General features: G+C 45.2%; 1 protein-coding gene across 5 annotated transcripts in view; it reads right to left on the bottom strand.

Annotated features, from left to right (window-relative positions):
* KCTD15 (potassium channel tetramerization domain containing 15) overlaps positions 1–15,989 on the bottom strand; it is a 65,006-nt gene extending 49,017 nt beyond the window's left edge. The window contains exons 1-2 of one of the 5 annotated variants that reach the window (XM_082233523.1): positions 15,859–15,989; positions 9,103–9,281 (exon numbers count right to left, since the gene is read on the bottom strand). In XM_082233523.1, the coding sequence (XP_082089649.1) occupies positions 9,103–9,266 (164 nt within the window). In that variant the 5' untranslated portion in view covers positions 9,267–9,281; positions 15,859–15,989. The other 4 variants (XM_082233522.1, XM_082233525.1, XM_082233524.1 and 1 more) reach the window with 4 other exon arrangements.
* Between the last annotated feature and the right edge of the window lie 768 nt (positions 15,990–16,757).

Here is a 16,757-nt window from a genome sequence, read left to right as displayed (position 1 = left end):
GGCTGGATATTTTTAACTGTCAAGGCACTCTAACTGATATTTAGGTTATAATGGAGATGGCGAACAATGTAGGTGAGGATGCGGGAGGAAAGTTAAGTGCCCCGGACCTGGATCAAGACCTGCATGTATTCCAGTTTTACTTCCCAGAGGGCTTTTTCCTTATTGCCCAATTAAGTGCATGTGCGTAAGAACTTAAAAAAGTAAGGAGAATCCCTCCCACCTTATTTCTTCAAACAGACGCCTTCACCAACCACATAGGAACCTTAAGCATTGTTACCTTTCTTTCAGTCTGCAAAAGCTGGTGACAGACTCATTGAATCGTAGAGTGGAAAGGGACCTCCTGGATAATCAAGTCCAACCCCCTGCAATGCAGGAATCACATCTGAAGATTCCCTGGCAGATGGCCAGTCAACCTCTGCTTAATGACGGAGAGTCCACTGCCTTCTGAAGGAGTCCATTCCACTGTTGAACAGCTCTGACGGCCAGAAAGTTCTTCCTACACTTTAGTAAAAAAAATCTCCTTTCTTGTCATTTAAACCCACTGTAGGTCTCAATGAAAATGAGTTGGCTTCCATCTTGGTCATGAAAGGTGTTGCTAAGAAGCTTAGTCTCTGTGACACTTTAAATATCTTCTAGCAACTACATATTTATCTGGGAAGGTGAACCAAGCCAAGGTTTAGGGAACGCAGGCAAGACCATTCTTTAGAATGAGTGTGGTGAGCCACTGGTCCTCTTGCTGTTACTGAACTACAATGCCCATCAACCTCAGCAAGAACAGGCAAGAATGATGGGAGTTGTAGTCCAACAACATCCGGAGGTCCAAAGGTTCCCCACATCTGCTTCTGCGTTATTAACAGGAGTGACTCTTGCCTGTTGTGCCAAGAGGTATGAGAAAACCTCAGGATAAGCTGAGGTCCCCCTCCCTCCCTGGTTCCTGATACAAAGCCAGCCAAAGTGTGTATGTGCTAATTGGCTGTCATAGAGCTCTGGTGGAGAACAGAAGAAGAGCCTGCTGGGTCAGTCCAATGCCCCATCTATTCCAGCATCCTGTTCTTGCAGTGGCCAACCTGTGAGGAATGTGAAAGGATTCAAGCTCAAGAAACCTCTCCCCGTCCTGTGGTTTCCAGCAACTGGTATTCAGGAGCATTGTTGCTTCCTAAGAGAAGATGCTTGCCTGAAGACCCTATCTGCATACCACACACCTTTGTGATCACCACCCATGAGAAGCCTGGAGTCCTGCAAGTCCTCTCTCCCTCCACCCCTGTTCTAGGAAAACCCCTTCTCTCGTATTTCCGAACTCTGGAGGACTAAACCCCAAACATAAAACAATGTTGAGGCCTTGTAGACCGCAAGCAGTTTGTTTGTTTGTTTACAGTGGTACCTTGGGTTAAGAACTTAATTTGTTCTGGGGGTCCGTTCTTAACCTGAAACTCTTCTTAACCTGAAGCACCACTTTAGCTAATGGGGCCTCCTGCTGCTGCCGCCGCGCGATTTCTGTTCTCATCGTGAAGCAAAGTTCTTAACCAGAGGTACTATTTCTGGGTTAGTGGAGTCTGTAACCTGAAGTGTCTGTAGCCCGAGGTACCACTGTACTGCATTTATGTGTCACCTTTCCCCCTCCAAGGTGTGCAGGGAGGTGTACATGATTCTCCTCCTCCTCACTTAATCCCCACAACAACCCTGTGAGCTAGGTCAAGCTGAGAGACAGTGACTGGCCCAAGGTCAGCCCAGTGAGCTTCATAGCTGAGTGGGGATTTGAACCCTAGTCTCCCTAGTCCCATACTCTACCCACTACACCATACTGGCTTTGTTCCACCTCCCTGCACCCCTAATTCTCCTATGCCCCCCTCAGTACTTATCAATTTTATACTTAATCAGTTAAGGCTCAAGGGGACCCAGTAAAGAATAGGTTCCCCTCAGCTTCCTGTCACAGAGGAGATTCCTTTGCCTTGAAGTCCAAGTTGGCTTTCACCTTTAGATGATCAGGGCGAGAAGTCAAGAGAATCCTTGGGTATTTCGGCTACCTAATTCTAAGGGAGACTGCTAAGTGGTTCCTCTTGTTACCCTTGCATCTGGGAAGTATATCAATGCCTCTAAGAGCCACTGAAAGAGGATACAAACATATGCTCCGCTCTGGAATAGGCAAAATATCTGGCTCTTCCTCTCTCACCTGCTGCTAACCCATTCTTTACCTCTCAGTCTACCTCACTAATGAGATTTCCCACGCTACCCTGGTTAGATGTACTTTGCACCTAGAACGTTTTTACTTCTCCAATTTGCTGGCTTTTATGTCCACTGTACATTTCCCCTCCTCTTCCTTATTTGGCTAAAGGGTCACTGCTCTCTCCTTTTGAATTATCCTCAAATCGCTGCTCCTTCCCCATTCTTTCTCTCTCACCTTTTGCTTATTAACTTCAAGCACCCCTACCTCTGGAGTTTAAACGACAGAGCTGCCAATTGGGTTCAATGCTCTGTATGCGTTACTATTTTTATTGCATTGGTTGCTGTTATGATCATCATTAAGAATATCTTTTCGTTGCATTACTCCAAAACGACTCAAAGCAACTTACAATCACAACAGAAATATTAAAAGCCACTGCAATAAATGCAATTGACAAAAGCCTAAAAAATCTAAACGGACACATCTATACAAACAAAAGGCAGGTCTAGAAGATCCTGTCCCACCAAAAAAAAGACCAAATTCACATAAAAGTCCCTTCACCCAAGGGCCAAAACAAATGCCCAGGTAAACAGAGAAGTTTTTGCCTGGTTCCTAAACTAGACAAAGAGGTCACCAGGAGAGCCTCCCTGGGGAAAGAATTCTACAAGAGGGGAGCCACCACTGAGAAGGTGCTTTATACCAGGGGTGGGGAACCTGTGGCCCTCCCAACGTTGTTGGATTCCAACTCCCATAAGTTCCAGCCATCGAGGTCAATGGTCAGGGATGGTGGGGCTTGGAAGCCCAGCAAGATCTGGATTGCTGGAGGGATCTCATTTTCTCCTCACAGCAACCCTGTGAGCTGGGCTAGAGTGAGAGAGTATGGCTTGCCCAAGGACGGATTTGAATGCAGAGCTCGCTGGGACAAGCCCACATCCAACCCGACACAAGGGTAAGAAGTGTGACCTGCCTTGAAGGTATGTTTCCTGAGATAACGTTATCTCACAAACATCCTAAGAGGTTATTATTATTATTTATTTCATAAAAATTTATACACTGCTTAATGGAGGGGGGTTAACCATCAAAGCAGCAGCTTACAAAAAAAAAATATAAAACAGTAAAATAATCAATAAGAAAAAACTAACAGCAGGAATTAAGATTACAACAGACTAAAAAAGACTGGCGCTTGCATCAACTTTCTCAACACCTCCGTAGGCTTCTCTAAATGAAAAAGCTTTTAGCAGGTCATGACAAGAGTACAGTGAAGGTACCGTATTTTTCGCTCTATAACACGCACCCAACCATAACACGCATGTAGTTTTTAGAGGAGGAAAATCCGTAGGCATGCCACCCATAGGCATTCCCTCCATAACACGCACAGACATTTCCCCTTACTTTGTAGGAGGAAAAAAGTGAGTGTTATGGTGCAAAAAATACGGTACTTGCCTGATGTCAATAGGCAGGGAGTTCCAAAGTTTTTACAAATGCAGAATGGGTATTTTGTGGCACCTATATCAGTTCCAGTACAACTGCTGAAGAGGTTAAGTGGGGTAAGGCGATGTCGTAGGTATCGTGTGAGATTCATCCTTCATCGTTTAGCTCCCAATAACAAAAGCAAAGTACAGAGTGGGTAACGTGCAACATATTTTGCTAATGTATCAAGAGAACAAAGGAAATACACAAACCACCTCTGAACTTCTATGAACTCTTAGGTTGCTACACTTAGTGCAAACATCAAATTACATTGTCAGTAAGTCTGCTACTTAGCCATCATGCAAAGACAGGAAGGGAGTATCAGTGCCCTGTGATTCCCTCTTAAACCTCCCTCTCTCTACTCAAAAACTGGGCCCAGTTCCCACTTTGGAACCAAGAAAAAAAGGGGGGGAGCCTCTAGGGAAGAATCAGTGGAAGGGTTAAGCTCCCCCTGCACTGCCACCACCAATTTGGCCCTGCAAATGCCCTTCCTGCTGCTACCCATGAATATTAAGATACAGCGTCCTGCTAGGGTGTGTCATTTTAGGGGAAGAAATTTAATTTTTGCATATTTCTTCAGTGAGGAGTCTGGCTATTCAAATCTGCTATTATTGTTGTGATTGGACAACATTTAGCTTGGTAAATCTATGTTTGATTAAAAAGCATATTAACTGCTCTTGGAAAACCAAAGCATTTTCATTATACCTTTTGAAATGTCGAGTAATATTAAATAATTATTATAATATAATATAATATAATATAATATAATATAATATAATATAATATAATATAAAACTGCAAGTTCTTGGCTATCATTTTTAATGATTTCTATGCAATTTTACACACATTTTACTTATCAAGCAAAGCTAAATTAAAATTAATGTAATCAAAATATCTTTTGAATTCCCAAGTCATATTACAACTTTTTAAAACCTCTCGTTTTTGGAATTTGAAAGTTGAAAAATTCAGCATGCCCTAGGTACCACTCCCTGTTGCCATTTCTCTGACTGCGATATTCAGACAAACAGATCATCCTCTTTGACTGGTCCTCCCCCAGAGGTTTGTACTGTAAACTTAGTAGTTGTGATTCTTTCATTGCAAGGGATTGGACTACATGATTCTAGGGAGTCCCATCCAACTCTACAATTCTATGATTCACCACACCTAAATTAAACTTAGGAATTAATTTTCCTCAAGTCTCATTTTTCCATGTTTCATACTCGTTTCTCTTCAACAATTCCAGTGTGGATAATACTTTAAATATTTCCAGTTGTTATTTTCCCTCCTTTCTTTCTTCTTTCTCCCCACTCCCGCTTTTTCCTTTAATCATGAAACAGATGTTTGGGGCTGCAGCACTTTCTCTGAACTTCTGCGTACATAATATCAGCGGCTTCCAAACCTTCTGCCTTCAAGCAATTCTTCCAACATTGGCTTTGCAGCTAATGGACATGGACTGCATTCTGCCGGGGATTATGGGAATCCTGCAGGCTGCCTTACACTAAATCAGACCATAGGCCCATTAGGCTCAGGACTGACCGCACTGACAAGCAGCCGCCCTCCAGGAAAATGCCTTCTCCAGCTCTACAGGGAGATGATGGAGGCTGAACTTTGGACCTTCTGTACAACCAAGCATAAGAACACAAGAACATTCCTGCTGATTAGGCCTGGCCCATCTACTCTAGTCCAGCATCCTGTTCCTATAGTGGGAAACCCACAAACAGTACACGAGAACAAGATCCCTCTCTCCTCCTGCGGTTTCCAGCTACTGGTATTCAGAGGCATTGAGGTCTCCAACTGCAGAGGTAGAGCATAACCATCATGGCTAGTAGCCGTTGGTGGCTCTGTCTTCCATGCATTTGTCTAATCCTGTTTAAGGCCATCCAAGATGGTGGCCATCACTGCTCCCGAGGGAGCCAGTTCCATAGTTTGTGGAGTGAATCAGTACTTTCTTTTCTCTGTCCTTTATCTTCCAACATTCACCTTCTTTGGATGTCCACAAGTCCTTGTGTTATGAGGGAGAAGAACTTTTCTCTATCCACTTCCTAAGTGCCATACACAATTTCATAAACCTCTACCATGTTGCCACTTCCTCGCCTTTTCTCTAAACTAAAAAGTCCCAAATGCTGAAACCTATCTTTATAAGGGAGTCACTCCATCACCTTTATTTTAATTTTTTCATTCATTCACCTTCATCATTTGGGTTGCCCTTTGAAGCTTTTTCAGCTCTGCAATATCCTTTTTTAGGTGAGGCATGTGCTTCCATGGAGCTACAGAAGTGTTCCAGAGCACATGTAGAGTTCAGGCAGGGCACAGTTGGCCCTTACTAGCACCATGAATTAAAAGCATGTCCTACAATACACCCCACATCTCCACTACCCTTCAGTATGACTTGGTAGGAGACCAGCCATAGTCAACATGGGCCAAACTATCATTCTGCTCCCTTCTATCTTCCTGGTCTCCTTGTGGCTGGGAATGATGGGAGTTGTGGTCCAAGGCATCTGGAGAGTGTCAGGTCGACAAAGGCTGCCCTATGAGGCCCCACTGAAATGCACTATACATTTCAAACAGCGTCCTATCACTTTAAACAGAAATGGCTTCCCCCCAAAGGATCCTGGGAGCTGTAGTTTGTTAAGATGGGTGAGGGTTGTTTGGAGGCCACCTATTCCTTCTCTCAGAGCTAAAATCCCCAGAGTTCCCTGGGAAGAGGGCCTGATTGTTAAGCCATTCTGGGAACGGTAGCTCTGTGAGGGGTATAGGAGTCTCCTAACAACTCTCAGCACTCTTAACAAACTGTAGCTCCCAGAATTCTCTGGGGGAAGCCGTGACCGTTTAAAGTGATATCACAACTTTGTGTGTATTATGTGAATGTGGCCACTTATATCAGGAGTGGCTAACCTTTACTGACCCAAGGACCACAACGAGGGCTGGCCAACCCTGAAAGCTGTATGCCTCCTTCGCATGAACACACAGATGTGCATACACACATTTGGACGAACACACAATATTCAGACCCCAGCACTCTTTTGCTAATTAGCAAAGAAGCAGAATGGAGTTCAGGGGTGAAAGGAAGTCCTCGTTTTACCTTTCCTCCCTCTTCTGAGGCTCCACCATCTTGGGAAACAGAAAGGAGCCCTTCTTCCTAAGACCTTCCTACAACAGCAGCACCCCAGAGGGAGAAAAAGGCCCCCTTTAAAAGTAAAAAGAGGCAACTGATTTAGAGACATGAGGTGTTTTGGACACCTAAGAAAGACCAACAACAGCTAGCAAAGGGTGAGGAAGAGGAGCAAGCTGAACACAGATTAACAACAAAAATAAAATTCTTTTCTTTGCAAAAAAGGCAAATGAGGGAGGCACGTTTGTAGGGGGCAGATATGACCTGTGGGTCTGCTACCCCCACACAGAAGAGTTTTTGAAGAACCCAATTTGAAAGCCTTACAACCCAAATCTCTCACTCGCGTTGTTATATTAAGCATATTTATGCACTGGGCTGATGCTGTCGCAATAAACTTCAAATCAGCACCTTCAAATAAACATCCCCTTAGAAATCAGACAGCAGGGGAGCGTAATTAATCATCTTCGTAGTTTAAATGATAAATATTTCAGGCCATGATTCTTTTCTACAGGTCATTAAAGTATTCCACTCCATCTACCCCGGAACGAAATCGCAGCCATAGTGCAGGATATCTCTACTTTGGGTTTAGAGGTTTGCCAGAATCAATGCAAAAAAACTCAAATTCAAAAAGAAATTGCACAAAAAATTGAGCTTTCAGCAAACACTTTATCTTTCTGAGAAGAAATCCTATTTCCATATTGTAGAAGTAAAGGTCATGTATTATACATGTATTATCTCACTGCCAGACTTTAGCTGCTTAGGCAGAGACGGGGTACCTGTGCCTTCAAATTTTGTTGGGACTCCAGTTCCCATCAGCCCCAGCCAGAATGGCCAATAGCCACAGATGATGGGAGTTGTAGCCCAGCAAGACCTGCACTGAGGGGTTTCCACACATTACGCACCAAAACAAACCCTGCTACCAAGTGTACTCTTGACAGTGACAGGGAAGCTGCAGACAATCCTGGCCCTCTGAGCACTGAACCTATGTGATCTACGTTAGCAATCATGTGCCTGTCTCACCCATACGCTGCATGTTTAGGTGCACACTTATAATGTGTGAAGCAGAACCTCTGACAGCCAAGGCAAACATGGAGTCAGATCGACAGACCCAGGAAGACATTCACTGGAAAGTTCTTGCACAATGAGCCTACAAAAAGCAATTGAGGATTTTCTCAACAGCACAGAAACCATGCACTGGGCTTGCGTAGGAATCTTTCTAACAGATTTATCCCTCAGTCTGCAGACCTGGTACCAATTTTGAGACCTGAAGGATCTTCTTTTATAATGAGAGCTTGGAAAGTTTTGCATATATAGCTCCCTCTCTTTTCAAATGTGAGTCTTTGAATCATTATAAAGTATGAACCAAGCCTCTGTTAATTGCCATTACACCACACAACTGGACCAGTGAATTGCAACCCACCCCCTTCTATCTGATGCCGACATATTCTGATGCACTTAAAAATTAAATCCCATCCATCATTCAGGTTTTTTTGGGGGGACCCCTAAAACTTAACCTAAACACCTTCCCGGGACAGTCTCTTCCCCAGAAACTCAGCATCTTGACAACAAGCTTTACAAGATAGGTGGGTCTTTAGCATCTAACCTCTAGAATGGTACACAATTCAGATATGTGCAGCAACAAACTTATGCGCAGCTTCGAAGAAGATGTTTGCCTTGAAAGGCACCAGCAAACAGTACAATGCTGCACGTTTGCTTATTAATTTATTTCGGACTTGTGTGCCTGTAAGAAGGTGCTTAGAGGCAAAGATTGCACCTAAATGGGACTTATTTCCAAATAAACTGGAAGAACCAAGAAATGACAATGCAGTCAACAAATTACTGTCTCTCAAGTCAACCTTGAGCACATTAAATCGCATATGAATACAATTTCTTTCAGCTGCACTTCCTTTTTTCTGTTTCTGAGCTCAGGATTACTGCAGATGAAACAGACTTGCAAATTAAGCTCCATCGAAACAATTTCAAAACAAAAGTGACTGGAGAACAAGTGAGCAAATTCCCACCGGTGACAAATTCACTGAAAAGGCACAACCCTTTGCGAACTCTCTTTGGGGCTGTCAAGTGTGTGCACACACCTGGGTTAAAATCACCTTTCAATGGGCACATTTATTTAGCTACAAAGCAGCGGTACTGGCGAAGGCGGACAGCAATCGCAACAGGTGCTTCAAACACAATGTTGCAAGACAGAAGGCGGGGAATGTATCGGAGGGTTCAATCTGGAAACAGCACAAGCATTTCTCAGTTTCCGACTCTACTAGTCTTACGGCTGAATTCCTGCTATCAAAGTTCCATGCGTTAAGTTCCATACGTTGGACGCTGCCAGGAAAAGTGTTGACCTTACCTGGAATCTGGGTACTTTGTCAAGGTGGCCAGGCTACTGGTGTACATGTGTCCTCCTACATCAATGTGCACGGGGGCGTTGGATTTGGTGAGCTGAGCTGGGAGAGGGATTCCTTGGGCAGCCAATGGAGAAACCGGAGACCGTGTTAAAGACAGCCGGGACATCGCTCTGCCTTCCTCCTAGAAGCCCCCGACAGAAAAAAGAGAAGAAGAAAAATCCTCTTAAGCACAGCTGTGCTTTACCTTGATTCCAATGAGATCACAGATCTAATAAGATCATTTTTGCATCTGCCTGATCACATATTCAGCTAACAAATTATTGCCACCTTCGTAATTAAGTGTATTTGCATCATACTCTTCAAAGGACCAGCGGGCAAAGAGAAAAGATGCTTATTAGCAATAAGAAATCAAGCGGGGGGGGGGGGATCTTTTTCAAGGTGTCAGCCTCAAGGGGCATAAAACAAACCGCAAAATTCTAATTAAAGGTCGCGGGCTTATGTGTTAGATGTGAAATATCCCCTGACAAACGAATAACCAATTTGTGAATTGGGATTCAGGGGTTTTTGCAAGTTTGTCTCAGTAACGAGACACCTCTAAATTAGTGACTTCCTCAGTACCTAAGGCATTTCATTTAGACATGTAGTAAAATTCGCATCAAACATAGAACATTTTTTTTAAAAAAACTACCTACACAACACAACTACTAATACCTATTTTTTATCTAGAGGAAAAGCCTTCTAGCTGAAGAGGAGGCTAGAATAAAAAACGTCATTTAAAAAGTGACCACTGTTACCCTCTGTATACCATTTCCAAATATCTTGTGTTCTCAGCTGAAGTCATATATTACAGACCTATCTAGGCATACAGACAACAATTCTGTTTATAGTCAGTTATTTCTTTCTTTCTTTTTTAAAAAAGGAGTTTAAACTCAAAACTTTCTTTCCATAAATTTATTCACTAAAATTTAGATTTCTATGAAAATGTCAAGAAACTTTGATTGCCCTCAGCCTTCGAGAGCATAACAATCAGATTTTAAACTTTGACAGACAGCAGGTACTTCAGTTTGCTTTAATGCTTAGAAGCTATTCCGACACGTAAGTGGTATATAAATTAATAAATAATAATCTGGATAAAAGAATACTGTCACACATATAGGCAACCAACACAAAATCTTGCAAGACATTCCAAGTGGCACAGCCTATAAACTTCATTTCTAAACACCCCCCCACCCACGCATTACAGCAAAATATGCCAAATATTACAGCTATGAAACATTTCAGAGAATAATTTAATTGCCTTGGTATTTTTATTTGCAGTCACAACACAGAGCATCTATATTCTGCTAACATCCGACAGGCACACCCTATGCAATATTTCACAGTGAATTTCCATTTCTTACAGACTCCTTTGACTGTACCTCTCAGAATCCAAAGTCTCCCTTTTTAACATCATCGCAACAATACGACTAGCTTGGACAAAATCACCCCAACAGGCAGAAAACATTTGCTTTTCCGAATTGCATAGAAACTGACTGAAAAGTAATTTTGGGACATGGTTACAAAGAATATAAACTCCACGTTTAATTGACTGTTTTGCCACTCTGCCACCAGAAATACATCACCCCATTACGGATCCACATCCTTTTCTGTCTTGACACGCAGAAGTGGAGAACGGACATCTAACCTGAGCGCTACCCCAAAGATTAGTGCTGTCCCAGAAACTTCAGCCAGTTGGCAGGAAATTATCATTAGCATTTTGACAATAGCACCACCTTCAAGTAGAGGGGCTGAATTCTTTAAAAGAGCAAACGACTCTTGCTTCTTGCCCTGAGCCATCTTAAGCAACTATTTCACATCATCAACGGAACTACTTGCTTTCAACAAATAATTTAAGAGTGTCAGCCCCATTGTCTTCTGCCATTTCTTCCTGCTTGTAGATACCCCATCTCCCCAGATGCCTACAAATTCTCCCAACACCAAAGAACACAATAAGCTCTAATACGTACTAGATTCCTGGGTTTAAATTTTTGGGGGTCTCCAGCTAGAAGCTTGATGTCAGCGCTGCCTGTCTTTGTTCTGACCCCAGCTAGCCTATTATCCCCTAATAATAGTGTTACAGGAGCTGCCTAGGAAGTCCCTATAACTAAAGGCAGCAATTTCCTTCGTGAATAATCACCTTTCTGCCTTCCGCCTCCTTCAGAATGAAATCTTAGCAGAGAGAAAGCCCTTCAATTCTTACTTTGCACTGGTTTTATCTTGCAATAGAGACTTCTGGCAAGAAATGACAGACGCTAGATAAAGGCAGAAGGTACAGACTGTTCCGATTTGCAGAAGCAGGATTCCCATTGAATTTACAGAAACAGGAGTGTAGTCCAAGTGTTCTAGCTAACCTACAACAGCAACATCTCTGTCTGAGGGTCCCTCATCCAAAATATGTCTCCTTGGAATCAAGTTCCACTCTATGAGGCATAACCCTGGTAAGAGGGATTAGGACTGCAGGCTCACAGCTCCATCACAAGCATTTTTACTCAGAAGTAAGTCCCTCTGTTTCCAATGGGCTTCACTTTCCAGCAATTTTAAATATGGCTACAATATTAATTTCTCATTCTGGATGTCAACTGTGCAATCTAGCAATTTATACTATTCCCTTGCATGGCTTTTTGAATTACCTCTGTGCACTGTTGCTGTCTCTCACTTGTTAGATGCAGGAAAAAAATTATTCAAGTCTGCAGTCCACAAAATTGAGCAGATGCTAATCTAAATCTAATGGGGACCCAGATCTGAATTCAGAGTGGACTAGAAAGATGGGTACGCAGACTGCAAAAACACCACCCAGGTTTGTGTTGGTTTTTGTCACAGAAGATGGATATTATGAGCTGATCTGTAAACGTGCAACTGAGTCTTTTGCTCTCATTCACTTAAGATGACATTTTTTCTCAAGCACTGTATCTATACCATCAAAAAGTATTCAGAGAAAAGGTAAATATTTTTGTATTTGTATCTAAAGAATGCACTGAAAGAACCAAACTGTATTTTGGTTTACTGCTTCTGAAATGAACTTCTGACATATTCTGAGGCAGTCTCAAGTGAAAGTTTTTACAGCGTAATTAAGGAAAAAGGAAAAAGGAAAAAAAAAGAAAGAATTGTGTGTGTGTGTGTGTAAACTATGCACACTGTATTAGTTCAAATTATCCCTGTGTGGTTTGTCTACACAGGAAGAGGATCTCTGGGAGTTTGCTGAAGGCAGAGACACTGATTCACTGGGAAATTCTCCTGCACCAGTCCTGCTTGAAATGAATGGGCAGTCTTGCAATGCTCTCATTCAAAAGAAATCTCATTGGATGATGCCAACAACCAACAGACCTGATACCCAAACTGCCTCCATGTTGGTGTGCAGAGCAGCTTTCTAGCATCTCTCACCAGGATCTTCCAAAAGGCAGCTTATTTCTTCCCGCCTTCCTGTGCTAACTGCCTAAGTGCTGCTTGTAAAAACTATTTGCCCGTGGAAAGTGAAATAACCACCATCCTATGCTCATTTACACACAAAATGATTTTGTGTCCCATTGAGCTCACAGTTGTTCCGCTCTCTAGGGGTGATTAAACTAGCTAGGCTGCTACAGCTTGCAATGATTTCACCGAATCGCTTCCCCATGAAGTTGCTTCTTTGCTAAGCTGTTATTTTAACCATAAAAGGTAAACAGAAGGCAGTTGTAAGAGCTCCATTCAACTCCATGCCCAGGGCTATCACCCTGGGGCAGAGAATGCTGAAAGACTGCAGAAATTTCCAGGGTGTTGCCTCTGTCTTCATTTTCTCTCTCTCACACACAAGCCTACAGGAATATTATTCATTTAATATACACTCTAGATGCTACAATTTGAAATCCTAGTAAAAAAAAAAAGACTTCAAAAGTGCAAAATAAGTTTGGGATGGATAAAACTTTCCCTTTTTTGTACATACACACCCTGGGGGGCCATAGTAACCAATACTGCTGATGATGGGGTGGGGTTGTGTTTTTTGGGAGGGGAAGGGGAGAAATATATATATAGATCTGTATACCTGAAAGCAACTGCAGAAACTAAAAGGCAAAGCAGGCAAAGGCCAAGGGAGGGAAGGTGAGAGGTTGCAAACAATAGGAAACTACAGCAAATGGTATGCAGGGATTAAAAACAAAACAAAAAAGGCGGAAAGCAGGCAAAGAAAGGAGCTCCAAAAGAGGGACAAAGTTTAAATCAAGGCACACAGACACTTAAAAGCCTACAGATGGGAAGCCAGACTAATTAAGGATGTAAAAACGCTTTTGTTTCTAAAGTTTATTGTTGCCAGGATAAAAAAAAATAATTGAAACTAATGCTGTTATTCACTCATGCAGTTTAATTCCTTCATGCCCATTTAAGAGATGAAATGAAAACTGCGGGTTTTTAAGAGATGCCTTGAAACAGTGCAATATACTCCCCCCCACCGCCCTTCTCTAGGATGCAAAAGGGACATCTTCCTTTCAGCCAGCCAGCCACTTATCAAAAGCTTCAAGTGCATCCAAACTACTCTGGCTAAGGACTAGAGTCCAGCAGGAAAGTCTGCAGGAGTCCCCCTGGAATGAATCAAGGGAGCTTGTGCAGGAGACCTTCCTGGGCTGCACCTCCTGCCTTTTATCAGGTCAAATCTAAAACCTGCTCTCTGGACCATCCCTACGTTGGGCTCTCTTGGTCAAAGGCAGGTCTAGGGCAGCAGCTGGATACAAGCATTTTTCACAGCACCTTTTCTGCCCCATAAGTCCTTGTCCTCAAGAGCTTTTGGAGAATATTAGTGCTCCCCTCCCTTTTGCAAAAGTCTTTTAACCTTTCCATAGAAAATGTGTCCGTGGGTTAAGACATAGAAGGCCTGGGACCATTGTGCAAAAGATGCTCATCTCTCCACAGTTGGGAGCCTTAAAAAGCCAGGGATGCAGGAGGTGGAACAACTGCACAGCCAGGGAGTTGACAGCTGAGGTGTAATCTGGTTATTAGGAGTGTATTGGGGTGCAAGTTCATGGCCTCCTGTCATTATCTGCCTAGGTTTTTTATGGGAGTGGATGGAGAGTTCAGCCAGAGCTATTGCTAGGAAGTGGCTTCCTTTAAAAATTTCCCAGCTCACTTAAGCACAGAACTTGGTCTGCAAGGTGCTTTCTGTCCCTCCATCCTATGTGTGCACACAAACAAACACAACACACAAGCCTGCACTTTCCTCCGCAGGAAGAAGTTACATGGGTCCCAGCTGAAACTTCCCTCTATATTGAAAGTGCAGTCTTCTGTAGGCTCACGTGGAGGGCCATCCCATTATGTTGAATGGGCCCCAGGTTAAGTTCTGTATCAGAGAGCAGCCTGGGGGTCTTTAAGACTAAATCTCTGCACAAACTCAAGCAGGCATCCCCATCTACTCGCCAGCGTGCAAGTGGCCCAACACATCCAAACACCCCGCGCCGCTCTCCTTTTTGAGTGCTGGTCATCCTCTAAACGGCATTCAGGGAGGCTCGCTCCAAACTTTTGGCTTTGCCAAAGAAAAGCTCCCAGCAGTAGCGGGAAGCAGCCCCCCCCAAACAAACAAAAATCAAAGAATAAAATTAAATTAAAAGAGCAACATGGCGCCTTTTCTTCTTCTTTCACAGAAGCAGCAAAGCAGGCAGATGGAAGAGGGAGAGAGTAGTGTCCCCCCCCTCTAGAAAGGGGAGCTCCAGCCCCAGAGCAGGGCTTGGGGAGCCCCGCGCGCGGCGTGTACCGACAGCGCAAACCGACGATCGCCGGCAGTCCTGGGCCAAGCCGGCTCGGCTCGCCGCCCTCTCCTAATCGCTGGCGCCAGACTTTCATTCACAGCCCGCCTGCCTGCCTGGGGCTTTGGCTCCCCCTCTCACCCGCTCCCCCCAAGCGCTTTTCCTTCATCATCCTCACGATTTCTTTGGCCTTTTGTGCAGAACCAGCCCTCGGGGAAGGGGGCTTCCTAAAGAAGGGACGCCCCCCCCTTTTCCCCCAGCCGGGGAGAAAACGGAAAGCACCAGGAGCGCCAATGTTGCCCCCCGCCCCGCACTCACCCCCAAAGCAGCCGGCAGCCCTTTCTAGCGCCCCTCATCGTCACCCCAACCACCGACCCCCCCCTCCAAAGCCGCAGCGGCTGTCAAGGCGCGCTCGCTCGTGCATGTACCATTCAAACGCCGCGGGGGCCCCAGCGAGCGCCGCGCGCTTCCCTCCACGCCAGCCGCAGCTCCCTTGGCCCCGGATCCTTTCCACCTCCCCCTTTCCACCCCTCTTCCCGCTTCTCCAGCTTGATGCTAGGAGGGCAGCAGCGAGAGGCGAGCAGCCTCGGGCGAGGGGGCTCCAGCCAAGCTGGCCATCATCGCTGCTGCCTCCTGCCTTTTTTGTCTTTTTTTTTTTTTAAAGGGGGAGAAAAAAAAATAATAAAAGGCAAAGCTACACACATACGCGCGGCCGCGCGGAACAAGCGCGCGCACGGAGCCATGCGTGCACACGCGTGCACACACACACGGTGCAAAGGAAGGGTTTGGCTGGAAGTGTCACTGTAGCTTTAAAAAAGGCAGCTGCACACACAAGACCCAAGATCCGAGTTGAGTTGCAAGAACCACTTGGGGAGGGGGGATCCCCTGCTTTGGAAGGCGCGCACGGTGCAAACCAAAGGAGGAAGCAGAGAGAGGGAGAGAGAGAGAGGGAGAAGCAGGAGGAGCCCGCTCGCCCGTCCGCCTTCCCCCGCCAGCCCGGGTCGCCCGCCTTACCTTGAGCGCAGGCGGCGAAGAAGAAACGCCGACGAGCTGGGCCAAGCCCCCCGTGCTCCGCGCCGCTCGCTTGGCGAGGCGGAGGGAGCTCGGGGCGCCTTTGTAGGTTCCTCTGGCTGAGCTGCCTCCGACCCTGCCGCCGCCGCGATGCAATATTATTGTAGATCTATTTGCCCAGGCTTCTTCTTCTTCTCCTCTCTCTTTTCTTCTTTTCTGTTTGTTTTGCCTCGTCTGCGCGGGGAGGGGAGGAAAGCGGGGTGGCGGAGGAGAAGGGGGGGATCGGGGAGAGAAGAGCCTTAAAACAGAGGAGCCGAGGCTGCTCGGGAGAAGAAAGGCAATAATCTCCTCTCTAAATAACGCGGGGAGAGGAGGGGGGAAAGGGAGGGAAAAAAGAAGGGGGGGAGAGAGAGAAAGGAAACCGCGAAAGGGAGACGGCGGCAGCAGCGGCTTCTCGCTCTGGGCTCTGAAAAAACGCCTCCGGCTCCGCCGCCACGTTAGGCTGCAATTAGCTCAGCCCTTTTCGCTCTCCTCTCGCCTGGGCTAGTTTCGCAGGAAAAGCCGATCTTGGCCCCAACCTTCTGCAAAATCTGCCCTCCCCACCGCCGGATTTGTTGTTGTTATTTATTTTTCTAAATTAACTCTTTCTGTGTCTTGCTTTAATTTTTAAAAAGAAAAAAAAAATCCTGTTGCAAATCTGCCTCCTCCCAGTCGCACCGACTTCCCCCTGCAAAATTGCTCCCCCCCCCCTTTCTCCTCGCGAGCACCAAGCTTTGGGTCCTGTGTCGAAATCTCGCCTCTTTTTTTGCTAACGGTCCTGCCTCTTCGTCTTTCTTGGCTGGGGGTGGGGGGGGGAGGATAACGGTTTGGCGCCGCCGGAGTCCTCAGGGCCACGTCCCTTC

The sequence above is a fragment of the Podarcis vaucheri genome (genome assembly GCF_965113315.1).
Source record: "Podarcis vaucheri genome assembly, chromosome: 7".
Taxonomy (NCBI): domain Eukaryota; kingdom Metazoa; phylum Chordata; class Lepidosauria; order Squamata; family Lacertidae; genus Podarcis; species Podarcis vaucheri.
The sequence above is the reverse complement of the archived record's forward strand: the minus strand, read 5'-3'. Positions and strand labels throughout refer to the sequence as shown.